The following is a 26,709-nucleotide window of genomic DNA, read 5'->3' as shown; positions in this document are numbered from 1 at the left end:
AGTAGCAGTACAGAGTGGAGTGCTTGTGGATACAGGCAGTAGCACTATAGAGTGGAGTGCTTGTAGATATAGTCAGTAGTGGTACAGAGTGGAGTGCTTGTGGATACAGTCGGTAGCAGTACAGAGTGGACTGCTTGTAGATACAGGCAGTAGCAGTACAGAGTGGAGTGCTTGTGGATACAGTCGGTAGCAGTACAGAGTGGAGTACTTGTAGGTACAGGCAGTAGCAGTATAGAGTGTAGTACTTGTAGATATAGTCAGTAGCAGTATAGAGTGGAGGACTTGTAGATATAGTCAGTAGCAGTACAGAGTAGAGTATTTGTAGATATAGTCAGTAGCAGTACAGAGTGGAGTGCTTGTAGATACAGGGAGTAGTAGTATAGAGTGGAGTAATTGTAGATATAGTCAGTAGCAGTACAGAATGGAGTGCTTGTGGATATGGTCAGGAGCATCACGGGGTGGGGGAGTGATCATCGCACGGCTCAACTTTCTCTTAAGGGAAATATTGTGTGCAGAGTTAATGCTGGTCATGTATAATTAATATTCTTTTTGGTGATTTCTGCGGACATCGCTCTTTGTGTTACAATTGGTGCATTTTTAGTACTGCATATCATACAAGTTCTACATGTATACACAGGTATACTCTTCAACATAACCTGTCCACTGTTTTCGTTGTTTTTTGCTACAAACTGCAAAGTCATGTAAGTAGCTCTCATTATTCTTTCAAACTCTCATATCAAGCTTTAACATCAACCTTTGGCAACAAGCTTTGAAAATAAATTTTGCACAATTAACAAAAGTGAATGATTTCAATTGGTTTTCAAATTGTATTGAATAAACTGCAATAAATATTAAATAACTTATATAAGGTAATGAATGAATCAAATTAAAGTAATGTAACATTATAAAATAAATTGTATCTATCTAATCAATAATAAATTGATACTATAAATAGAATTGAAGATCTTGACAAATTACAATTTTATCATTGTGATCCCATTATACACGCGGTAGCTATCTAAAAACTTTCCGAGTCTTCAAATTGACTCTCACTGCTTTAATTGATAAAAATATTTATAGACATCTCTTGGTGGAATATTAATAGTGATAACCTCGCTAGCCTGCAGTGGAGGTCAAGCAGCCTACCGATCTTGCTACTCCGCTATATCAAGTCCTATTTCATTACATATGCTTTGTGCTACTCTACAAAAAGTACTGACATAGACACAAAGAACAGCAAAGAACATGACATAAATTCACAAACTTCTGGTGCGAGTAGAAAAGATATCAATGGACTGATATTGAATCTTGAAAAAAATATAAAGTAGACATTCACTTAGAGAATATGAATCACCCGAAGAAAAAACTTTGTTACAAGCTGTAGCGCAATAATGTGTCTTGTTACATTAGGAGCCAAGCCTATCAAGTTCTGCTGGTGACAGAATTCAGAATACGAGCATAAAGTAGCAAATATTGTTAGAGATTCTAAATTGGAAGGATTTTTAGAAAAAATGAATGAAAGGAGATTCGAAATCCAACTTATGACGATATACGATCAGAGTAGGCTCAAATGTTATTGTATTAGATGCACGAGCTGTTGACCTTGATACGCAGGTCGTTTGCCTAGACTTAAGGTCGTTGACAAGGAGATAGATATTATTAGCATGGACCGACAGGTCATTGGCATGAATGCACAGGTCATTGCCGTTGATAGACAGGTTGTTGGCATAGATGCATAGGTCATTGCCTTTGCCAGACAGGTTGTTGGCATGGATGCACAGGTTGACTAGTCAGGTCACCTAGTAGATTAGAAAAACGAGTAGGCTGTGTATATTTCGCAGTATTGGTGAATCACTCAGTAAGGCTTTCCTGTATCCTTTGGTCTTTTTAACTGAACTTTCAACCTTTTCATCCCGATCTGAAATCCATTCATGGCTTGAATTGCTGCCTGAGCACTAGCGGAATTGTCAAAGCTGACGAACCCTGCAGTAAAGACCTTTCTATGATGACAAGCATCATTTTTATTAGTACATGTCATATACAAATAGAAATGTGATTACTCCTGATTATAAAGACAACAGGCTATCAGGGATGAAAATATTCCAAATGTAGGCTATTTGACGTAAGTGCTTCACAATAAAAGTTACTGTGAAAATAATATCACGTCTTCCAAGTGCATTGGATTTTATCCAAGTTTAATCTTACAAACTGCAGGGTTTTTATTTATTTCTTTAACTGTATCATGGCTAAATCTTTAATACTATTATTATATATTGTAGTAATAATGATCTCTTACTTATTACTGATATACATTGATCTCTCACTTATTACCGATAAACAGTGATCTCGCACTTATTACTGACATACCTTGATCTCTCACTTATTGTTTATGTACATGGTCTCTCACTTATTACTGATATACAGTGACCTCTCACTTATTACTGATATACACTGATCTCTCACTTATTACTGATATACAGTGATCTCTTACATACTACGGATATACACCGATGTCTAATTTGTTGCTAATTTACAATGATACCTCACTTATTACTGATGTACATTGATCTCCCACTCAGGTAATGTTCATTTCACAAATCCTGCTTTAAGTTTAAATGGGATTTAGGCTAACAGCTAATTCTCGCGAACTACAGAATTGTCAAATGCATGTTAACTTTGTCCCCGCCCTTCGTGATACGCGTGATAGAAATGTAGCTTTGGAAAAGTCTTCGATGTTGGAAGGTCACAGAAAATGAAGAGATCACTATACTGTTTACCCTCTTTATTTTTAAATTATTTTTGCTGTCATTAGTGTAGTGAAGATAATAGAGTTGTCATTAGTGTAGCGAAGATAATAGAGTTGTCATTAGTGTAGTGAAGATAATAGAGTTGTCATTAGTGTAGTGAAGATAATAGAGTTGTCATTAGTGTAGTGAAGATAATAGAGTTGTCATTAGTGTAGTGAAGATAATAGAGTTGTCATTAGTGTAGCGAAGATAATAGAGTTGTCATTAGTGTAGCGAAGATAATAGAGTTGTCATTAGTGTAGCGAAGATAATAGAGTTGTCATTAGTGTAGCGAAGATAATAGAGTTGTCATTAGTGTAGCGAAGATAATAGAGTTGTCATTAGTGTAGTGAAGATAATAGAGTTGTCATTAGTGTAGTGAAGATAATAGAGTTGTCATTAGTGTAGTGAAGATAATAGAGTTGTCATTAGTGTAGTGAAGATAATAGAGTTGTCATTAGTGTAGTGAAGATAATAGAGTTGTCATTAGTGTAGTGAAGATAATAGAGTTGTCATTAGTGTAGTGAAGATAATAGAGTTGTCATTAGTGTAGTGAAGATAATAGAGTTGTCATTAGTAGTTTGTTATTATTTATATTATTATTATTGTTATTATTATTACTCACCAAAGCATTTACTCTGATTTGTAGCCCTATCAACATAGACTTTGGCAGATATAACCTGTCCAAAGGTCATAAACATCTGAGCCAGCTCGGGGTCTCCAAACTCTTGAGGAAGGTGGTAAATGAAAAGGTTGCAACCATCTGGTCCCTCCTTCTGCCCAGTTGGAGTTACGATGGTCGGAAAAATTGCTTGCGGAGCAACACCGGCGAGATAAGGATTAGGGTAGGCTGCAATGAATAACAGATTCTTAGGGTAGCTAGTAGCAAGCAGCCAGTTGATGCGTGTAAATGACATCCAAAGTTGCCAAAATGCCTCATGATTTCATCAAACTCTTTTATGGATTCAACCTGTTATAAACACCTTAGGAATGATCTATCCTATTACATATGATGAGAGGCAAAAGGGGAGGCAGGAAAGTTTTGAGTTGAGAGATGTCTCCCTTTAACAAACTTTTAAAAATTTTGTTTGAAAAATAGTTTAATATAAACCAGATTTAAGCCTCTATTCAAACCTCTGTTGATAGAAAAGCCTCTATTTTAAGCCTCGGAATGTTGCTTAATAAAGTTTGAAAATAATCATTTTGTATATAAGATTGTATTTAAGAATCAAGGAGTTGCCCAACCTTTTGATTAGTCTCTGTTGAAGCTATCCATAGAGGTGACAGATCAATACTATTTGTTTGCTCGTACTGCTACTGTAACCTTATACTGCTAGAGTTGTGAATAATGTACAGACAGACTCGGCGGTAGATGCAGATGTACACACAACTTCTTATGCCCTTCAAGTACAATGGTGAATAGGGAGCGCTTACCTAAACCTCCATATGGAGCCATGTTCATGGCTGGTTGGAGCTGAGGCTCAGCCATCGTATATACTATTCCTCCATTGCTGTAGATGTCAGTTGACGGGGCGCTATGGCTGGCTCCAATAGGAAAGTTATTTAAACCATTTATGGAAGGAGAGATAACTCCTGTTGACATGACTCCACTCGGTATACCTAGAATGTTTCCATCTTATGAAATGGTCTGTTTATATACAGTTCCAAAGCTTGTCTTATTGATATACATAGGTAAACATGGTGAGCAGTTGGGTGTCAACTTACTAGTGGTAGTTAGCTGTGGAGAAGGTGGTGCAGTCAAGCCACCAGCCAAGCCTCCGTTTAACTGAGGGAGCTGGGATAGCAAGGCAGGATTAGTAATAGGGAAGCCAGCGGGACCTTGACCCATCAACGGTGGCTGCATCAACTAAATGTATAAAATAAATATAAGCTCGACTAGGCTTATTAGCTGAAGTTCTGACAATGGTATCATGCATGTTAACAAGGCCACAAAACAGTGAAGGCACCTTTTTTCAAGTTATTAATGGCACTCCAGCTTGCAATTCTAAAGCACTCAGTTATCTGACAAATAACTCTAGCATTTGGCCAGCTCACTCAGTTATCTGACAGATAACTCTAGCATAGCCAGCTCACTCAGCTATCTGACAGATAACTTTAGCATAGCCAGCTCAATCAACTATCTGACAGACAACTCTAGCATAGCTGGCTCACTCAACTATCTGACAGATAACTTTAGCATAGCCAGCTCACTCAGCTATCTGACAGATAGCTCTAGCATAGCTGGCTGACTCAGCTATCTGACAGATAACTTTAGCATAGCCAGCTCACTCAGCTATCTGACAAGTAACTTCAGCATTGCCAGCTCACTCGGCTATCTGACAGATAACTTTAGCATAGCCAGCTCGCTCAGCTGTCTGACAGATAACTCTAGCATAGCTGGATCACTCAGCTATCTGACAGACAACTCTAGCATAGCCAGCTCACTCAGCTATCTGACAGATAACTCTAGCATAGCCAGCTCACTCACCTATCTGACAGATAACTCTAGCATAGCCAGCTTACTCAGCTATCTGACAGATAACTCTAGCATAGCTGGCTCACTCAGCTATCTGACAGACAACTCTAGCATAGCCAGCTCCTCAGCTATCTGACAAATTACTCTAGCATAGCTCACTCACTCAGCTATCTGAATGACAACTCTAGCATAGCCAGCTCACTCAGCTATCTGACAGATAACTCTAGCATAGCCAGCTCACTCAGCTATCTAACCGATAACTTTAGTATAGCCAGCTCACTCAGCTATCTAACAGACAACTATAGCATGACTGCAACTCATGCTGCCATTTTTGGTAACAAAATCATTATCCTTTGTCATTGATAATTCTTCGCTATTATGTCCTATCACTCGAGATTTTGTCTGACAGCTTATCACTGTTTGACAAAAATACTTTAAAGATTCATGACCCAAGAGAAGGTAACTACCACTCACACACAGATGATCTACTGTATGTAAATTATTTAAAAACTTACAGCCGGACTCTGGCTTGCAGCGATGGGAAATCCTCCAATACTATTGTTGAAACTGATTGGTGTTGGAGGAGCTATGATACCGAGTTGACTTGTCATCTGCTGCATCCTCCTCAACTGCCTCTCTTTCTCTGTGTCAGCAAACTTGACTACGAGACTAGACGTAGCTCCCTGCAAGGTGAGTCAGACATACTGGATGAGTGATATGTGTTGTGATGACTCTGACCGACTTCTGTTGGCTGCCTAGTCGAGAAGAAGCGAGCCGCAAGCCGCGATTAGCAATTCAAGTGAATTGTTTGGGTTAGTCAAATGGCTGTGCCAAGTAACGTCGACATCATTTTGTCATTAGAAGGTTTCTATTGAAGCCAATCAATAAATTGCTACTAGCTGAATAATATATGGCTAAAATTTGGTCCGGAGGGACACACATCGGATGATCTGGCATACAGTAGCTGCATCAGAAAACAACTTATTATGTTAAGATTGCACCCATTTTGACATGAAACCAATTGGTCACATTTATATATTTTTGTCCCTTCATTATTTGGCTAGCCAAAACCTACAATATAAAATTATTCAAATATTCCAGTTTAGGTGATTGTGGAGTTGTCTTCTCTTTTTCATTAGTTCAAATAGATCCATACTTTTACATGGTTCAAGTTTATAATATGGCTGTGTGCTACTGAAAAACTTGTATGCATAAGTATATATAACACCTGTTCAACTGTGTACAAATGACAAAAGATAGCTAGAGTTGTACCTGCGTGCACAATAGTGTTACTTAGACTAGACACTCACAGGCATAGTCTGAGATCCATGGAGGGAACAGGCTGCTTGAGCCTCAGCATGATTAGTGAACTTTAGAAATGCACATCCTACAACAAGCGCCCATAGAAACCTGCACGAATCCCTATGAAAACACACAATATACACAGCTCCATCACTTGCTGCCTGCCCGCCACCTGTTCATGTCCACTGAAGCTACAGCGATTGACCAAAATCATTTTGCATAAAAATTATTTTTTACATTCGGCCATATCGAAACCAGTTTGAGTTGAAATATAATGTCTCCGGATTGTGACAACCTTCAGGGATAATTGGCAGGCAGGCAGAAGCGATGAGAGCACTAAGACTGGACAGCCTGTGCAGGTACTTGCAGATGTAGTAACACAAGACAAGTGAGTACGATATCATATGGAACTTATATGTTTTTATCTCATACACCCAACAAGCTTGACAATCTATTAATTTCAAATAGTGTGACCAGAACAAGAGCGAAAGCGCAGGGAATCAGTCAAGGACAATATATCTATGAATATAACCAAAGCATATCAATGTCATCACTACATAACGAGGCTATCAGCTAAAAATTACAGATAGAAGTTTTGCGAAAAATAACAGACGTAACAATGGCTAAAAATTGAATCACTTGTTAATATATACATGTAATTTTTTTTAAGAAATCATATAATTTATATTTAAAACCTGCTTTGGCAACAAAATATACCTTTACTGTTTCCTTGTTGATCTCGAAGAATCGTACACTCTTCGATCGTACCATATTGTTCAAACAAAGAGCGAGCATCTTTTTCAGTTTGAGATTTACTGAGCATGCCCACAAACAGCTTCCTGTCTTCTAAAAAAAGAGGAACAACATACATTATATAAAACAGGTTACCACTCCTCTGGCGATCACTTGCAATATTACACTTTAAGACGCTGTCGATTCCTCTCACCTAACTGCAAACATGAGTTAGCTTTTTCTAGCAGAATAAAGTTATGCTAGAGAAATACCAAGAAGTGAGTGAAAAACAGGTTTACCATGCAGGTGCCAAAGCTGTGATAATACTATCGCGTGCAAAGTCAGCTGGTGTTTCATCTCAGACTACAATTTTGGAATTAGGTCAATGAGTAAAAATTACTTTTAGTGAATGTGATTTTTTTATGTCACCAGAAGACATAAAATTATAAAAAAAGAATAAATACTGTAGGATATTAAAAAAATTTTAATTGGGGTATTTCTGTGAAAACTTTTTTTACATCCTCATGTTGAACCAAACTACAGAATCTTTTTTATAGAATTCGATTTAATTAGAATTGATATTCTTTTAATTTTCCTTGTTTCGAGTTAACTGATTGTCCCTTTGCATGACCCTCTTTTTGTACGTTTCCAGAACATTTTAATTAACAGCAGGCCTAGCAAATTATGCATCTTAGACTTATCAGTATTTGCCCCGCAAGTCATGATACTTGCTTACGTCAGTCTAAGTTCATGTTTTAATTACAAGGCTAAGACACAAATTTACTAAAATGGGCATGAACTGAGGGAGGCAACTTCTCCTTACTCGGTATTTTCATATTGACCTAACATATTGAGCATCCTCTCTATTCTTCTCTACTAATTACAATTAGGGCAACTTGAAAACTCTTTTGTCAAAAGGCCCAGTGCCAATCATGATTGCTGATGAAAGATAAGAGGGCCCTATGACGATAATTGACTATCAAGTTCATAAAGAACCTATCAGCTGAAAGCCAAAGCCTCTTGACCATATGCCTAAATAGCAGTCTTCTGTCTACCATGGTGGTGGGCTGAAGAAATACTGATTTTAAATAAAAGAGATTAGATGGAAAATTCGTTCACCTCATTCTAAATGATTTTCTAAAAATAGGCTGTTCAAAGCTGCTCAAGACATGACATAAGCGAGAAAAGCTAAATTCCTTGACTATAAATTTTCGAACAACACATAGTTTAAAACTATAATAATCGACCACAACATTAGAATTATTCACTTTGACAAAGAACCTCAGTTTCATGTTTGTTCGGTGTGAGAGGTTATTAAGAGATATTGTTGGCATACTCTGCTGCCTTCCCTTGCTACCAACCCTTTCCTTTCAGAGGAACCAAATCAGGTTTGCTCATTATTTTTAAAAAGTGAACCTGTTTTGCAGGAACGGGGCAACTACATCCGTACTGTAGTATTATTCAGTTAGAAACCAATGCTATTGCAATTAAAAGGGCTTAGAAGAGCTTGTAGGTAATAGCGAGAGTCCAGGTTAAACAGTCATCACCAGTTACGCTTATAGCTTTTAGGGAAATGCGATATTAAAAACAAGAAGCAGTTAATAAGCTCACCTGGTCCAGGAACAGGCGTGATGTCAACGTCTGGTACAGAAAGACACGCGTACACCATGGCTGAATACTTAGCTTACACGGTTGGAAAAGGCCAGCTATTTGATTGAACTGAATTAGAATTTAAGGTCTAGAATTACAACAAAATCACAACGTCGAAAGACAAACTAGCGATTGTCAAAGGTGACAGACGTTTATAAGCTCAGCCTCACCAAGAGTAGTCGCATTAACCAATGAGGGACAGCTTCACTACATTTAGATAGTAGAGACGCTACGATGGCAGGTGGCTTTGTTTGAGGCGCGGAGACACAATAGGGAGACTATAGAAGGGAGGACACACAAAGAAGGCCTTTGTCGACTATCGTAAAGCTCAGGATATATCATCATTCCTAACATTTTATGATTGCTTAAAAAGCATGAAGTACCATCAAGTTCATGTAAATGCCTTGCTCATTCTTTTATTATCAACAAATACTGAGTGCGTTGCAACCGTAAATGCTAGACATTCTGTTTTCAGCAGTTGACTGTTCATTTTGTAAACTATATTGTAAAAATATTGTATTCTATTACTTTTGTTTCAAGAGCTTGTAAAATACAGAAATGTTTAGGACTGTTTAGTTAGCTATGCAACGGAAATGTTTAATATTGAAATTACAACTGCAAACTCTGATGTTTTCATTTGACAAAAACTCTTAACAGAAAAATATATTACTTTATAAATATTTGAAAGTATTCCATATATGTTATCAAAAAGACAACAAGTCCTGTAAATTCGCAGATTTGAAAACACCTCTTCGATAGACCTCTACAACTGAATATGACCCATTCCAGGGACATATCTGTGTATTGGAGTGCAATGAATGATCTCTATCAGAACTAGCTATTTGTTAAAACCCTGACCCCCTCCATCCAAATGTTGGGCAAGGGACTTATTGGGACGAATGATCCTCTCGACCTTGTTGGATTCCAAATCACGAAACTTTGCTGTGATAGCCAAGTTACTCAGTCTAACCATAGATCTAACCATAGAACCAGGTACATGTATATGGATGACACGGGTGAATCTGACTAGAAGGGAATACATGTGCTGAGGATCAACTTATTGTTACCTATAGAGGCAGCACGCTATAACACCCCTACCCCTAGGTTAATAGGTCTTACATAATACTCTGCCTTCGAGAAGCTACTGCTAGTTAGAATGACTAGCTTTTCAAAGGTAGAGAATTCTTCAGTAGAATAACTCACTCTTTTCGCCCAATAGTAGTATTTTTAAGCGCGACTTGATGACCTTGGAAATATCTAGCAAGCGCTGCTTCAAGATAAGCAGAATAAGGCACTGCAGCAGTCTTTGTGTGCGATGTAACTGAAGACCCTCTGGCGCGTGCCAGGCGTAACACCTTAAATTTGATTGGTTGCCGTGTAAACAGATGCTGTTTAACAAGACGCTCCAGTGGACACGCGTGCGTTTGGGCTCTGTGTCAGGCAAAGACTTCAAGCACTCGTTTGAAAGGGAAGAGCGCAGATGGGACTAGAGCAATGACACAGGCCTTGTGACAAGCATGCTATGATAACATGTGTTCCTGCATATTACACCTTTGTTCTTGGCAAAATAATCGTTCTTAGTTTGCGTGTCAGCTGTTCTCTGTTTGAGCAAAAAGCAGCTAATAAGAACGAACTCTAAATTGGCATGACAGACAAACAGAAGGAACCACCTTCGCACTCTCGATGTCCTCAAAGTCTGACCAAACTTGCGCTAGTTCTTTCGCTGCAGAGATGATGGCCACAGTTAAAAACCTGACCTGTTTTCGGTATGAAACTTAATTTCCGGGAGAAGTCTATACGAGTAGAGAACAACAGACATGGCACAGGTGTTATCTACCGCTTAACTATTATAGAAAAGGTTGCTTAATGCAAAGAAAACAAATCAAATAAAATTCTGATTGAACGCACAAAAATGACATTCCTTTCAACAAACCATCGCACAATTACTTTATAGATTTAAAATCACCCTAAGGAGAACTTGGTGACTGTGTTTTCGCAGATTTCAAATCAATTTACGAAATTTTAAAGGTCAAGAGTTCAACCTTTTTAAGTTGCAAGGTGTTTCAGTCCTATGCTAAACAAAATCTTAAGGTTTTCTGCGTCTCAATGCCTTGGCTGGAGCTATCATTATATAACATAATCCAACCTTGTTCATTTGATTATCCTAATATCCTAATCCTAATATTATCCTAATAAGAATTTTGTTTACAAATTGAAATGCTAGTTATTTGCAAAGCCCAAAGTTTTCCTCTTTGTTCCCACTATTATATTCAAAGTAGGATGATATCATATAACATTTGACAAAGGTGCCAAAGAGCTGACAAACATCAATTATCTGCTTTGGATAACCCTCATATGCTTGATGATTTAGACTTCCATCAATTTCGAAATCATCATAGAATAGATTTTGTTGTTTAACAAAAAAATGTTATTTACTGAAATACTTGTCCTCCCTTGTACCACCAGTTGCCTTCCTTGTGAGGCTTAGAACTTATCGACCGTTGTTTGTTTTTCTTTTAAATTCTCTCAAGTTTTTTAAAATTTATCTATTTTGCGGGCAAAAACTGGTATTAAAATGCACGTTGCTTTTGAAGTGTAAAAATAATACAATTCTTGTTTATGTAACTAGTAATTTACTAAAGTACTAAACTGGTGCAACAAGAATTGAGCCGACCATGCCTTAATTGTAGCTATTAAAATTCCAGCTATAAATGTAACTAATAAAGTTTAAGAATAAAATATTCGTTTCATGCTGGATTTGATCCCAGAACCTCCCATTTGCCAGGCAAATATTTCATCAATTGAGCTACGCAAGATTGATGAATCTTTTGGACGATATATGTGGTTATGTGAGTGAAAATACGCACAACATTACGTTACGTTACAACAACACTAAAGCTTGTTCTCACGGCTCTTATTAGTAAGTACTCCAAATACTAGCTTATGCAAATTAGCCATTGGCAATGTGCTAGGGTAATGGCAAGTGGCAGGCAACTACCTTACCTTTCACTGTTTATAAGCTGATTTTTAGTACCCGTGCAATGCTGGGGATTCCACTAGTCTATATATATAAACCTCAGTGTTTGTACAGTTGTAGCGATTAAGCTTTAGAAACAAAAAATCAGCTTCGCATGGAATTTAAACTCAGAACCTCCAGGTCTGTAGACTGGCGAGATATTCGACTACACTACGCTTTCCTTGCTATGCAATAGCATACTAGTGTACGTACTTATGCATCGCTTCAAACTCATAGTTACATGAAGGTCATAATTGAGCGTATCGTATCGTCACAAGCTTCACAGGTAAGACACGGCTCTTATTATAGTAAGTTTCTAGCTTTACTAGCTAAGCTATTCAAAATTCTCAGGTAATTATTTTATCACCTATGCAACGCCGGGCGTCCATCTACATGTAGTTCTTTCTATGTGTTGACAACTTAATCTAGCAGAGAACATCGATTCGTTAAGACTACATCGTGATCAAAACGTATCTGAAACGCTTTTGGTGCATACCAGAATAGACGGTAAAAACATAGAATGGTAAAAAAGTAACATTTTACAGTACAAAATCAAAACAAACCGTTCAGAAAACCACAGATGGCTTGCTGTAAAGGAAAATGACAAGTGTGTGAGCTATTGTTCTTTAAATTACGAAACAGTACGATTGATATATACATGCCAGTTTTTTGTTTCTTATCACAACATAATGGCCAGATTTCTGGTTATCCAAAGAAATAGTAAAAATAATGACACTGTATTCATGTGATAGCGAACAAGGGAATACATATTGACTAACAATGTCTACTCTACATAAAATCATGCTACCTGATTTGGACAGTTACAACCAGCGTCTAAAAGCCCTTAATGCTGGGGAGCTAAATGTGTTTTTAGATATTTGCTGTTTAAAATACTCAAGCTGTATCTCCAAATTGCCTAACCATCTACTCCATTCCTACTTACCTACTTACTTCATTACATTCCTACTTCCCCACAAAAACCACAAAACTTTATACCAGACACCAACACCTTGCCAAATTTACGGTATAGAGCTTTATGCAAAAAGAGCTTTTTCTTTCAATACGCATAATTTACATTACTTAAATGGTTTTGTTTATTGTTTTTCGTCTCATGGTGTAACTTGAGCTAAATGGTATGGACTAAATGTGTAAATATAGTTAATATCTATCGATCAATAGATCTATCTATATATCTATTTATCTATCTATTTATCTATCTATTTTTATATCTATTTATCTATCTATCCATCTATTTATCCATCTATTTATCTATCTATCTACCGACCTATCTATCGATCTATATATCTATCCATCTATCTATCTACCTATCTGTCTATTTATCTATCTATTTATCTATCTATCTATCCATCTATTTATCTATCTATTTATCTATCTATTTATCCATCTATTTATCTATTTATCCATCTGTCTAGCTATTTATCTATCTAGCTACTATCTATCTATCTCTCTAACTATCTATCTATCTATTTATCTATCTATTTATTTATCTATCTATCTGTCTACCTGTCTATTCATCCATCTATCTAGCTATTTATCTATCTAGCTACTATCTATCTATCTATCTACCTATCTATCTACCTATCTAGCTACTATCTATCTATTTATCTATCTATTTATCTATCTATCTATCTAGCTATTTATCTATCTAGCTACTATCTATCTAGCTATCTATATATCTATCTATCTATCTATCTATCTATCTATCTATCTATCTATCTATCTATCTATCTATCTATCTATCTATCTATCTATCTATCTATGAATAGCTCTATGTTATTTACATGTCGTACTTTAAATTTAAAAGTAGCTCTTTTTGGATAGATTATTGGTTCAGCTAGAGGCCCACCCTATAAGGCCCACCCATTCACTTATAAAGAGTATTCTATCCATCTACTGCATTTATGTAAGAGCAAAATGTTAGAAGCTCTGAGTAAAGCATCCAGCATCAAAAGAACAAAAATCTAGAACTTAAACTACGATCCCTACATGAGGGTATTTAGCCTTTCACCGACACTAAAGCCTTAATCCTTGACCCCTAAACGTCTACTCGACCATAAGGGTAATTTGGGTGAGCTGAACTAATCACTGCATCAAGTACAAACTAATGAATTTAACCCCCTGCTAGAACGTAAAAACCAGCCACGCCAGAAATCTCTCCTACAGAAAGCTCGCCTTCTTGCCGAGTGAAGCCAATACGAATGCCTAGTCCTTGGAGTTGTATTGACCTGTTGAAAGACTTTGGGGCTCTACTAGACTAGATAATTGTGTGTAAGCATTCTGTTGGACAGCCAAATGTTTTTAGAGCCCAGTCTGTCTTCACCTCAGCAAGCAAATAGAAAGAATCCCCGAACCTGTGAGCCCTTGACTCTCTTCTCATCCCCAAGGTCAAGGTCATCAAAAGTTACAGCCTTTAAATTCTTCTCTTTTATGATTAAAACTGCTACAAGTTCGATAAATACTTTTATTTGGCAATTTTTACCAAAGTGGTTACTGTTCAGCTAGGACACGGTAGATGCCCTACTCCCGCAGACTAGGGCTACATATCGGTAATAGAGCGCTAATGGCTTATGTTATTTATTTTCTGCCAATTCTATTGTCATCCACTGAATCTGACATATAAATCAAGACTATCCCATAATATACAATAATATCATCAACAAAGCGTATTATGTTAATTACGAGCTGGTTAAGTGGAAGCACGTCACAAGAGGACAAAGAGGCGGGTGTGGACAGGTGCAATGCACCGCGATGTTGTTTACATCTGTCCAGCCAATGCATCCTGATTATCGCGACTTTGGTAAGTCATTCAAATAACTTATCTCCTTTCATTTCGCCAAAATTCTCGCGCGTTTGTTTAGATATCGGAAAAAAATGCGTAAGAGTAAAACAATAAACTAGCCAATTGCCGCTGCACCTGTACCACATTTCATCTCTTTATCATTGTATTCTGAGCTTTACAAGCTTCTGATTTGATTATTTAAAAGTTCCAAAGATCATCATGGGAGAGCTGGGCTCAAGGGAGCAATGAAATAGACACGGTTGATGAGAAAAGGGGAAGGCTGACACATCTGCTCTCATAGAGCATTGCGCAAGTCGACGCAATGTTTTCTTTCTGTCTTCCAGAATTAAAGAACAGCAATCTTTGAACTCATAGTCACAATTCAAAAAAACATTTTTTATAATCAAAATTTGAACTTAATAAGTTTTCCAAAATGTTTCTGCACACTTTAGAATGCTAGTGCTAGATAAATATAATACTGCTATTGTAAGGGCCTTGATATGGTGACTGAGCAGTGTAGTGGTAATGCGCTTGCCTGTAAGTCTGACATCCTGAGTTTGATTCCTGTACGAAGCAATCTTATTTTCCTAACGCTGGTAGCATGGTTGTGGTTGGATGAACAGACAAACCCGGCTCTTATTATAGTAAATACTAGCATGCTTCAACAGTTTTGTGGGCTGTGAGAGAGATGATGATGTGTAATGATTATATGCATAATTGACCCAAAATCTGGGAAGGTGGCTGCATGGTTTAGAAGTAGAGCCCTTCGCAACTGGGAAGGTGGCTGCATGGTTTAGAAGTAGAGCCCTTCGCATCTGGGAAGGTGGCTGCACGGTTTAGAAGTAGAGCCCTTCGCATCTGGGAAGGTGGCTGCACGGTTTAGAAGTAGAGCCCTTCGCATCTGGGAAGGTGGCTGCATGGTTTAGAAGTAGAGCCCTTCGCATCTGGGAAGGTGGCTGCATGGTTTAGAAGTAGAGCCCTTCGCATCTGGGAAGGTGGCTGCATGGTTTAGAAGTAGAGCCCTTCGCATCTGGGAAGGTGGCTGCATGGTTTAGAAGTAGAGCCCTTCGCATCTGGGAAGGTGGCTGCATGGTTTAGAAGTAGAGCCCTTCGCATCTGGGAAGGTGGCTGCATGGTTTAGAAGTAGAGCCCTTCGCATCTGGGAAGGTGGCTGCATGGTTTAGAAATAGAGCCCTTCGCATCAAATCTATTTTCCCCTGAATATCTGGGTTCAATTTCTGTGTAGTGCAATATTTCTTTTAACGCTCTTAGCTGGCTCTAGACTGATGAATGGATGAACATGGCTCTTATTATAGTAAAGATTATTTCACTCCACGGAAATTATATTTTCAGCATGGAGTTATCTTCATTTACCATTTTAGTAATACCAACTGTATATACAAGTACATATCTATATTTATATTTCTCAAAGTATGTGTGTATGTGGATCTGTGTGTCATTCTGGCTAGAGTTATTAAAATCTTAGAATAAAGAATCTGTACCGAAGCAGATTTGACCTCAGACCCAACCGTTCACCAGTCGGACACCCTACCCAATAGGCTTCAGAGAATGAGTTGTTAGCTTGCCGATATAAGTCGCTATATCAGAGCACATATCCAACGGCTTTGCATACCGCCCAGGGTGATTGCATAAGTAAGTGATTGCCATTAGTTGGCTTACTAAAATTTTTCATTTGCAATCCTCTAGGCTAATAGCACGTGGCAGGCAACTCTCATTACTTCTCATTGTTTATAAGCTGATTTTCAAAACTCTGGCAACGCCGGGTAGCACAGCTAGTATATATGTATATATATATAGTACTGGCATGCATGGGCTGGCATACAAGAACCATTGTAATTCTAGTATTCATTGGAGCATTAGGGGCAGTAACAGCTACACATCAAATGAGCCTTGCTCAAATACTGGCAACAGTCGAAACAAGTGAGTTGGAGAAAACCGTGCTATTAGAAACAGCTAAGATCTAGTGGTGAGATTCTGGTAGGAAACCTCGACTTGAATAAACATTACCAATTACTTACATGTAGATAATCGGAGCTAGGAAACATTTTTATATATTTACATTGACTATTAAACACAGCAGACAATCATAAGTAACATTATGAAGTCTAACCTTGTATGTACAAGCAGGTCCCCTGATCCTAGACAGTATTAACAACCTTCAATCGATTGCGAAAGCATTTAGGATAGCACAACTCCTTCTGAACTGAATATTATACTAGAGCTCCGAGCTTGTAGAACATAATAAAAAAACTGAAATCAACTAAAGTATATAATTTTTTTTCACACTCTTTCAAAGATGTGGCATTTCAGAGGTAACTGAAGAAACCTAATGGTTGATGTACACTGAGCTTGATAGAGTGGATGTATTTTTTTATTAATATAAAAACAAATGGTTTTGACGTAAAGCTCTTGTTGCCAAGGAGAAGAAGCTTTCTAGCTTTGTTTATTTTTTATCCTTAATTACCAAGAATTTCAATCAGTCTGTCATTAGAAACTAATGTTCTGTCAGCATCCATTTTTATTTCTCGGTCGGTTAGAAGTGCTGTCATTATTTTTATGATAATTCAAGAACTAATTGTCAAATTGACTTGAAGATTTAGGACTGTATGGAAATACCTCTCTTTGCACAAAGGGACTAAAAATATTTAATTCTATGTATACTGAAAGTGCAAAAAATACAAAGTAAAACTACAGAGCCATCATCTCAGCCCAGGCTTCAAGGTGTTAACACTTTAACACTTGAGAAATTTTTTACATTGAAGTAGCAGTTTCTAGCTAGAAAGTTGGAAGTACCTAGTTATTTTAATGCAAAGGAGAAACTTCAAGGCTTTTAATATAATATTCTTCACGCATCCAACAACCAAGGGCTGACAGGTGGAGGTGACAGGAAACGCCAGGTGGAGTGATGGCAGGAAGGAAAACATTTAAAAATTGTTTACAATGCCTAATACAACAACCACTGCAACATAGCTGTTAATATAGTTAGTATATCCTGCAGATAAGTGTGGATTTATATTTTAATGTCATCCAGAAAAAGAGAAAATGAATGAAAAGCCGATCTTGTTGTCATCAACTTTAAGTAAGCTCTTGTAAAAGCATCAGCTGTTAGCTATTTCAGCATTTCTTACTTGCTCCTATTTTAAATTACTTGTCCATTCTATTTATTAAAACTTTAATACATACATTCTGATTGGAACAGTCAAACTGCTGAGTGTAGGAGAGGACAATTTCATGTTTATATTTGTAAGCCTACCTTCTTTGCTCTCTGTGTCAGCGGGCTTTACTTGCATCTTTCTAGTCATCTGTAAAAGATTTAGAGCCATTCAAATGAGATTTGTCTGCTCGATCGTTATGAGAAACAAATTATTTCATCATATGCTAAAGAGAAATCTCTTCAGAAACTGAGATGACAAGTCGGAGTTGTCTAACCATGTATAATACAAACTAGCGCTGACATGTTATTGGGTTAAATCTCATACTACTTTTTTTGGCAATGACGACAAAGGTTTCTGTGTGTCCGCTTTTATTTGTTGTTCGAATTTGAATGTTTTTTGTTTAAAAGTAATTGAAAATTTGGGCATGAAAATTAGCAATATTTTCCATAGTTCATTGATATTGTAAGCTATCCTGAGGCTTGTGCCATTGCACGAAAAACAAAGAAAAGAAGATTCAAACATAAATTACAGTAGACACTCCCACATTGTAAATAATCCACTCTGAGAACGTTAACGTTATAGGGATTTTATGTAAGATAAACAGTACAATACAAGTAAATTGCCTAATCCATTTCAAGATCGTCCCAAAACTCACCTGTTTAGGCGTTGAAATAAAAAAAACTAAACATAATTTTTTAATTTAATGACAGTAGAATAACTGTAGTATTACTGGTTTGTATTGACAACTTTTCTTTTTTCTTATCACTTTTACTTGGTTTAGGATTCAGGATTATAGTAATTTTACGTTAAGTTAAGGGAAATGTACACCTTCAATGTCAATTTAAATTGATTTCTTTTGCTTGTTTTTTCTAGACAGCAAGGTGTGTAGTGGAAAGAAATATATTGTCTATGTTTAAAATAAAGTAAAAAAAATATGGATGAGTCTATAGAAAGCTCTAAACGCTGCTTTGTTTACATATATTTGCTGTAAATGTCTACTGTCTATTACGGACACTGAAAATATATGACAGTTTATAGCAAAACATGCAGCCAGCTGATACAAAAGTTTATATGTTATCCATTGATGAATTTGAACAAAAACATCTCTTCATCTGAATAGCACTTTCAGAAAGGCGAAACTAATAATGGAAAAAGGTGTTTGATCCGCAGGCGAGAACATAATGAGTGCTACAAAGCTCGCAGCTTGTAACCCAGCACCCTGCTTCTGTGTGCTGAAGGGATTCTTCAATTCCTGCATCCTCTCTGCTTGTTTGTAAAAGCCAATAGGAATAACAAACATCGTACTGAATTTCAGGAAATACTCGATCAAGTTTTCAACTGATGTTAAGTTGAGTCATCAAACAAAGGATCAAAGGCTAGAGTTGTGCCCTACGATACGCAGTCTTGACAGTTGAACTAGTAGAGCGGCGAGTGAGGCCATCGTAACAGGCTTTTTTAGAATCATTACGGTGATAGAAGAACTGATGAAGGTGGTAACACTTTTTGAATAAGTTGTATTTCTGTTTATGAAAAACACGCCTCTACATGTGGATGTTATTAAGTCATAGTATATACAGAAATGTTCGACTACAGTAGATGCACCTGTAGCGTAAACTTATAACAAAAAATCTGCTGAGCTTGAAAAAATTATGTAAAGATTTTGCTTCATATTATGTAAAAAATTCCATATAATGTAAAGCGTCAAGTTGGTGCAAGTTTGCATATTCGATTTGAATAGTGAGCTACCGGTAGATCTCGATACTGGTACATACATAAAATGAAATGTCGAACTGTCTTTGTCTGATACTTTGTCTAACCAAATGAAGAGAGAATGTAGAGGCTAGTCCTATTTGAGATGATACAATTGTCTACCTGAAAAGTATCAAGTCTTTACAGATTTAGCGATTGAAGCTTAGGAAAAACTGGAAATAGCCTTGAAAATATCGTTTTCTCTCTTGCCAAACTTGGGAGATAAAACTATGTATAGAGGTATCTTATTATATATACATGTAGTTGGTATTTTACTTGTATATTAATTAATTGGTTGTCAAATTCTGTGCATCTGCAAAGCAAATGTTGATTTATAAAACATTACTATACGGCTTTGTGTTTTAGCAATCAATATATTTGCAAAGATGAAAAAGATTTCAGGCGTGTGAGACAAGGCTTGGGCTGAAACAACTAATTAATGCTGGCAGCATAGAATTATCACAGATATAAAAACATGTTAACTGCAGGCAACTGATGCATTATAACAAAACACTAGTAAAAAGTTCTGTTACGTAACAAGCTGCATCCTTTGGAGAAATGCAAGTTAGTTGTGCCATAACCAAAAGATTAACACAAATTTCTCCCTACATACGGCCAGATTTATAAGGCCATGAATGCATCGCTATGATTAAATATGTGTATTAGTGAGTCATTTTTTAGCTAATCTGATGTTTTGCTAAAGTTTTTTTTAGCTAAAATAACACAAAAACATAACTGACATCTGCATAGAACTTAAATATTCCTATAAAATTATGTATCTGTATTTGATGTAGTAGGAACCTAAAATTATTTCTGGGCCATGTTTTTTTAAACGGTAAATGTTAATCACAACTATTTCTGAACTTATTGCAGGAAATTTTCTGAACGTATTAAAAAACTCATGATTAAGGTTTTACAAAAACTCAAATGATGCAAAAAACTGAATTCCAGCCAGTTACTTGGGAATCCATAATCTAAGAATGTGATCTAAGAATTGTGGAGAATGAATTAACAGACTCAGAATGGAGAGTTATTCTGAATCTGTTAATTATTCTCCACCATTATTCATTTTAATTTGGATAAACTAATAAAAATACTACCTTCTCTTAACTTTCACCACCTGAATAGTGATAAGTGTTACATCTAAAAAATTAATCAACCATTAGAAAAGCATAACACTTATTTTGATCTTTAGACTTTGTCAGAACAATAGCTACCTTTTATTTGGCATCAATTTTAGCTGAACTCTTTTTCTTTTTACTTTTAAGAGTAATATAGAATCTAACTTTATAAAATAATATATATATATAACTCTTTAGAGTAATATGTAAACTAACTTTATAGTGTAACATATAAACTAACTTTGTAAGGTTATATATATTTATATATATACCAACCAGATATAGTGGTGGTAGACAAGGAGAACAAGAGGGCTTCTATAATAGATATAGCAGTACCCAATGACTACAATATAGCCAGCAAAGAAAAAGAAAAGGTAGAGAAATATCTCCCTCTTGGAGAGGAAATTGAAAAATGCTGGAATGTAAGAACAACTGTAATCCCAGTAGTCATTGGGGCACTGGGCGCAATAACACCTGCGCATAAAATGTGGCTTGCCCAAATACCAACAGCAATCAACTCAGGTGAGTTGCAGAAAAGTGCGCTATTGGGAACAGCTAAGATCTTGAGGCGAGTGCTCAAACTCCCAGGTCTCTGGTAGGAGACCCGAGTTAGAGCAGAATTTACCACCCATACGGTGTATTCGGGGTGAGGAAACAATTTATATATATATATATATAGCTTTCTGGAGTAATATACAGTTTTTGTTCTAGCATAAAGCATCTACCACACCCACACTAGGGAGCTTGCAATTATACAGTAAAGGTACAAATTGATTTAGGCGGTTGGAGAAGAGAACATAGTTAACAGCAGTGTCTATAACTCCAAGCCGAAATAGATCGCTTGCTTGTCTAATGTTGAAAGCCATGTTGAAAGCCAAGCAGGAAAGTGGAGAGGAAAAAGAAAGGAAGACGATGCTCACAAGCTCAGTGCTCTGATCTCTTCAGTCCTACGTTTTCCTTTGTTAGAATTTAATAAGCTTGCTCAAAGAGGCTTGGGATTCTAATGAATTTTTTCTATATGAAAAGAAATGAAACTGCTAGGAAAGTGAAAAGAAAACAATATCTCTATTGAAGGTTGCCTTTGGAGTTAGAAAATCTATAAGAGTAATCATTGCTCTCTGATTGCCCAGACAGTCGAGGCTTTCTATCCCGCACTACCGTATAATTATATGTTTAAATGCTTCAAATTATAGTAATTGTTCTTGTAATAACATCGCTCATCGCGTCTTGACAGACCAAATAAGCGACTAATGAAAAGAGCTTAAAATAAATTTATAATTCATTTCACTTTCGCCTAGAAAGGTTTTCAAGGCGATATTCCAACTTTAATTTGTATATCATTTGTAATTTGTTCAACGGGTAAGCCTTAGTTTGCAGATCTAGCCTTGGTTCTTTAGTTAGCTGGTCTGTTGAAAAACTTAGATAGGCGTATCCTTGAAAAAGCAAAATATCGAGACTGCTCGTATAGCATCCTACTTTATTATGTATATTATTATTCCTACTCCGTTGTTTATCTTATTACTGCTATAAATAAAAAAAAAGTTTGTAACTGCCTTTAGCTATGGATGCTAACAGACTAGAATTTCGTGCTTACAAATAAAATTTTTCTAAAAATTAGTCGTAGTAAAATTATTTTGGACCATTTCTATAAACATTTTATCAAAGTGAAGAAGCTAAAACAATAAATGCAGAATTGCACCAGAACCTACCCCTGGTAAGGCCTGCTTGTCATGTAGGGCCTCCTGTGCTAAAATAGCGCTTTCCTTTTTTGTGTAGGTGAGAAATGCACAGCCTACAAAAAACAAAAGTTTTGTTGTGTAAAGTTAGTTTTTCAACTGTTGAATTATGGTTAATGCTTGCTTGTGAGAATTATTGCAATAATAATTATTTATATACTATTATAATATATACATTTATTTATTTACATCCCATTCTCTACTGTTCTATGAAGCTTGCACTCCATTATCTACTGTTCTATAAAGCTTACACCCTGTTCTCTACTGTTCTATAAAGCTTACACTCTGTTCTCTACTGTTCCATAGAGCTTACACTCTGTTCTCTACTGTTCCATAGAGTTTACAGTGAGTTCTCTACTGTTCTATAAAACCTACACCCCATTCTCTACTGTTCTATAAAGCTTGCACTCCATTATCTACTGTTCTATAAAGCTTACACCCTGTTCTCTACTGTTCCATAGATCTTACACTCTGTTCTCTACTGTTCCATAGAGTTTACAGTGAGTTCTCTACTGTTCTATAAAACCTACACCCCATTCTCTACTGTTCTATAAAGCTTGCACTCCATTATCTACTGTTCTATAAAGCTTACACCCTGTTCTCTACTGTTCTATAGAGCTTACACTCTGTTCTCTACTGTTCCATAGAGCTTACACTCTGTTCTCTACTGTTCCATAGAGTTTACAGTGAGTTCTCTACTGTTCTATAAAACCTACACCCCATTCTCTACTGTTCTATAAAGCTTGCACTCCATTATCTACTGTTCTATAAAGCTTACACTCTGTTCTGTACTGTTCCATAGAGCTTACACTCTGTTCTCTACTGTTCCATAGAGTTTACAGTGAGTTCTCTACTGTTCTATAAAACCTACACCCCATTCTCTACTGTTCTATAAAGCTTGCACTCCATTATCTACTGTTCTATAAAGCTTACACTCTGTTCTCTACTGTTCCATAGAGTTTACAGTGAGTTCTCTACTGTTCTATAAAACCTACACCCCATTCTCTACTGTTCTATAAAGCTTGCACTCCATTATCTACTGTTCTATAAAGCTTACACCCTGTTCTCTACTGTTCCATAGAGCTTACACTCTGTTCTCTACTGCTCTATAGAGCTAACACTGAGTTCTCTACTGCTCTATAGAGCTTACAGTGAGTTCTCTACAGTTCTATAAAGCCTACACCCCATTCTCTACTGTTCTATAAAGCTTACACCCTGTTCTCTGCTGTTCCATAGATCTTACACTGAGTTCTCTGCTGTTCCATAAAGCTTACACTGAGTTCTCTGCTGTTTCATAGGGCATGCACTGAGTTTTTTATGCTTTTATAGATCTTACACTAAGTTGTCTACTGTTCAATAGATCATACATTGGGTTCTCCACTGCTCTATAGAGCTTACACTGAGTTCTCTACTGTTCTATAAAGCTTGCACTCCATTATCTACTGTTCTATAAAGCTTACACTCTGTTCTCTACTGTTCCATAGAGCTTACACTCTGTTCTCTACTGTTCCATAGAGTTTACAGTGAGTTCTCTACTGTTCTATAAAACCTACACCCCATTCTCTACTGTTCTATAAAGCTTGCACTCCATTATCTACTGTTCTATAAAGCTTACACTCTGTTCTCTACTGTTCCATAGAGTTTACAGTGAGTTCTCTACTGTTCTATAAAACCTACACCCCATTCTCTACTGTTCTATAAAGCTTGCACTCCATTATCTACTGTTCTATAAAGCTTACACCCTGTTCTCTACTGTTCCATAGAGCTTACACTCTGTTCTCTACTGCTCTATAGAGCTAACACTGAGTTCTCTACTGCTCTATAGAGCTTACAGTGAGTTCTCTACAGTTCTATAAAGCCTACACCCCATTCTCTACTGTTCTATAAAGCTTACACCCTGTTCTCTGCTGTTCCATAGATCTTACACTGAGTTCTCTGCTGTTCCATAAAGCTTACACTGAGTTCTCTGCTGTTTCATAGGGCATGCACTGAGTTTTTTATGCTTTTATAGATCTTACACTAAGTTGTCTACTGTTCAATAGATCATACATTGGGTTCTCCACTGCTCTATAGAGCTTACACTGAGTTCTCTACTGTTCTATAGAGCTAACACTGAGTTCTCTACTGTTCTATAGAGCTTACACTGGGTTCTCTACTGCTCTATAGAGCTAACACTGAGTTCTCTACTGTTCTATAGAGCTTACACTGGGTTCTCTACTGCTCTATAGAGCTAACACTGAGTTCTCTACTGTTCTATAGAGCTTACACTGGGTTCTCTACTGCTCTATAGAGCTAACACTGAGTTCTCTGCTGTTCTATAGAAATTATACTGGTTAGAGAAATCGGCATGTTCATCGACATGTTATTTTAGTAATGAAATGATGTTTAAAATTACGTGTCTTGAGACAAATTTATCCAGCATCAGCACTCATAGCAGGCTTTTCTTAGAAAATATTCTAGAGTGTTCAAAATAAAGCCAAATTTTGGGAGAAAAGTTTCTTTATATCTTTATAAAAAATACTGCTGCTATAGCCAAAAAACAGGATCTGAATAGAATATTCAGAGCTGTTGATAAAAAGCTCATGCTTTAATCAAAAGTTCATCTAAATTTAATCCAATGCATGACATAGATTTACTACCAGCTTGTTTGCCTTCATGTCTTAGTGGTGTAGTGTTCTCGCAACTCCCAATTTTACATGATTCACTAAGCATCTTCAGCTCACAGAATCTTCTATAGACACATTACTGTTTACTTGCTATGAATACTGAAAGAAGGTCTACCTTTATGGATGCCTGTAAGACGGTCTTTGAGGATGGTGAATTCATAAATGTCTCCATAACGCTCAAACATGGGCCTTATGTCTTTCTCCCAGAGACTGCGAGGTATTTGGCCAACAAAAAGTTTTATGGCATCAGGATCTTTTGGTGGTAACATTCGAAAGTTGGTAACTGGCAGGTTGGAACTTCCTAAAAATAATCAAACTTGAGTAAGAAGCTACAAAATTATTACATCGTGAGACTAAATTTAAGTTGAAAGAAATATCTCTAAAGTTATAATTCAAGTAAAAATATAAAGCTAGAAGTTTTATAAAATTATACATACCAGTATTAGAGGCCTCTTCTGTCTGGCCTTCAGTCAATAAACTGTTCTGTTGCATTTCTGGAAGGTCAGAGGTCACAGAATTATTCAGACCAAGTAACTGCATAATAGAGGAACAGCCAACTTTCTTGTAGATGTGACAAGAGAACTTTAACAACTAAACAGTAAAATTGCTAAGTCACCAGACTACCACAAAACATACAAGACGTGAAACAAAATGGAGGACTGCGCAAGAGTGACTCCTATGGTTCTCTGACTCCCTCTTATATATGACAGGCTGCCGTTTAAAATTATCAATAGCAGTGTGTTACACTAGTGTTGGCTTTTGCTCCAGCCTCCGTTTGCTAACAACAAATCAGGAAATGAAGCTTATTGATTCAATTGTCACAGGCCTTGAGTGAACCAGAGACGGACGGCTCTTGCATCTGCACGGAGCTCTTGCACTTGCCTGCTGTACAGGCCTGTAGCAGTTGTATAAGGCTGTTGCTCAACGCTATTGCACAGAGCTGCAGCCAAACAATGACTTCTAAAACACGGTTTTGTGTCTCCCGGCTTTAGAAGTAATCATTAATTTCAAGACCCAGAATGTAATTTATAGAAACTAAAATATTTTTATGAGTTCAAACAAACATCTTTTGGTTTAGCAACAGAATTATGCCTTGATGAGCACAATAGTAAAAAACAAAGATAATTCAACTCGGAGAAAAGGGCCATAAATTGTTTAAAATAATTTTGTTGATCAAACACAGTCAAAAAATATACAAGTTGCTACTATAACTCAAACTAAAGTATACAAGTTAATACTATGACTCAGACTAAAGTATACAAGTTGATACTATGACTCAGAATAAAGTATACAAGTTGCTACTATGGCATAGACTAAAGTATATAAGTTGTTACAATGACTAAGACTAAAGTATATAAGTTGCTACTATAACTCAGACTAAAGTATATAATTTGCTACTATAACTCAGACTAAAGTATACAAGTTGCTACTATGACTCAGACTAAAGTATATAAGTTGTTACAATGACTCAGACTAAAGTATATAAGTTGCTACTATAA

General features: G+C 36.7%; 1 protein-coding gene across 2 annotated transcripts; it reads right to left on the bottom strand.

The window, feature by feature from the left end:
* Nucleotides 1-813: 813 nt before the first annotated feature.
* Nucleotides 814-25,479, bottom strand: LOC137399757 (CUGBP Elav-like family member 4). Of its 2 annotated transcripts, XM_068085974.1 has the most exons (10): nt 25,326-25,479; nt 22,518-22,600; nt 18,037-18,085; nt 7,282-7,410; nt 6,573-6,649; nt 5,778-5,945; nt 4,512-4,653; nt 4,221-4,406; nt 3,412-3,636; nt 814-1,983 (listed from the first exon to the last, which is right to left on the bottom strand). In XM_068085974.1, exons 1-10 carry the CDS (start codon nt 25,477-25,479, stop codon nt 1,856-1,858), a joined length of 1,341 nt encoding a protein of 446 aa, XP_067942075.1. In that variant the 3' UTR covers nt 814-1,855. The 2 variants fall into 2 exon arrangements, with proteins under 2 accessions (XP_067942075.1, XP_067942076.1); XM_068085975.1 differs by lacking the exons at nt 18,037-18,085; nt 22,518-22,600; nt 25,326-25,479 and adding an exon at nt 8,908-9,122.
* Nucleotides 25,480-26,709: the final 1,230 nt, after the last annotated feature.

The sequence above is a fragment of the Watersipora subatra genome, chromosome 7 (genome assembly GCF_963576615.1).
Source record: "Watersipora subatra chromosome 7, tzWatSuba1.1, whole genome shotgun sequence".
NCBI classification, from domain to species: Eukaryota; Metazoa; Bryozoa; class Gymnolaemata; order Cheilostomatida; family Watersiporidae; genus Watersipora; species Watersipora subatra.
The sequence above is the reverse complement of the archived record's forward strand: the minus strand, read 5'-3'. Positions and strand labels throughout refer to the sequence as shown.

Coding starts and splice junctions, on each gene's coding strand:
- LOC137399757 (XM_068085974.1), bottom strand. CDS start 25,479: ATGTTACCACCAAAAGATCCTGATGCCATAAAACTTTTTGTTGGCCAA. Junction 7,411..18,036: donor TGACACAGAGAGCAAAGAAG/GTAGGCTTACAA, acceptor CTCTTTTTTTAG/AAGACAGGAAGCTGTTTGTG. Junction 6,650..7,281: donor TCAACAAGGAAACAGTAAAG/GTATATTTTGTT, acceptor CGCTTGTTGTAG/GATGTGCATTTCTAAAGTTC.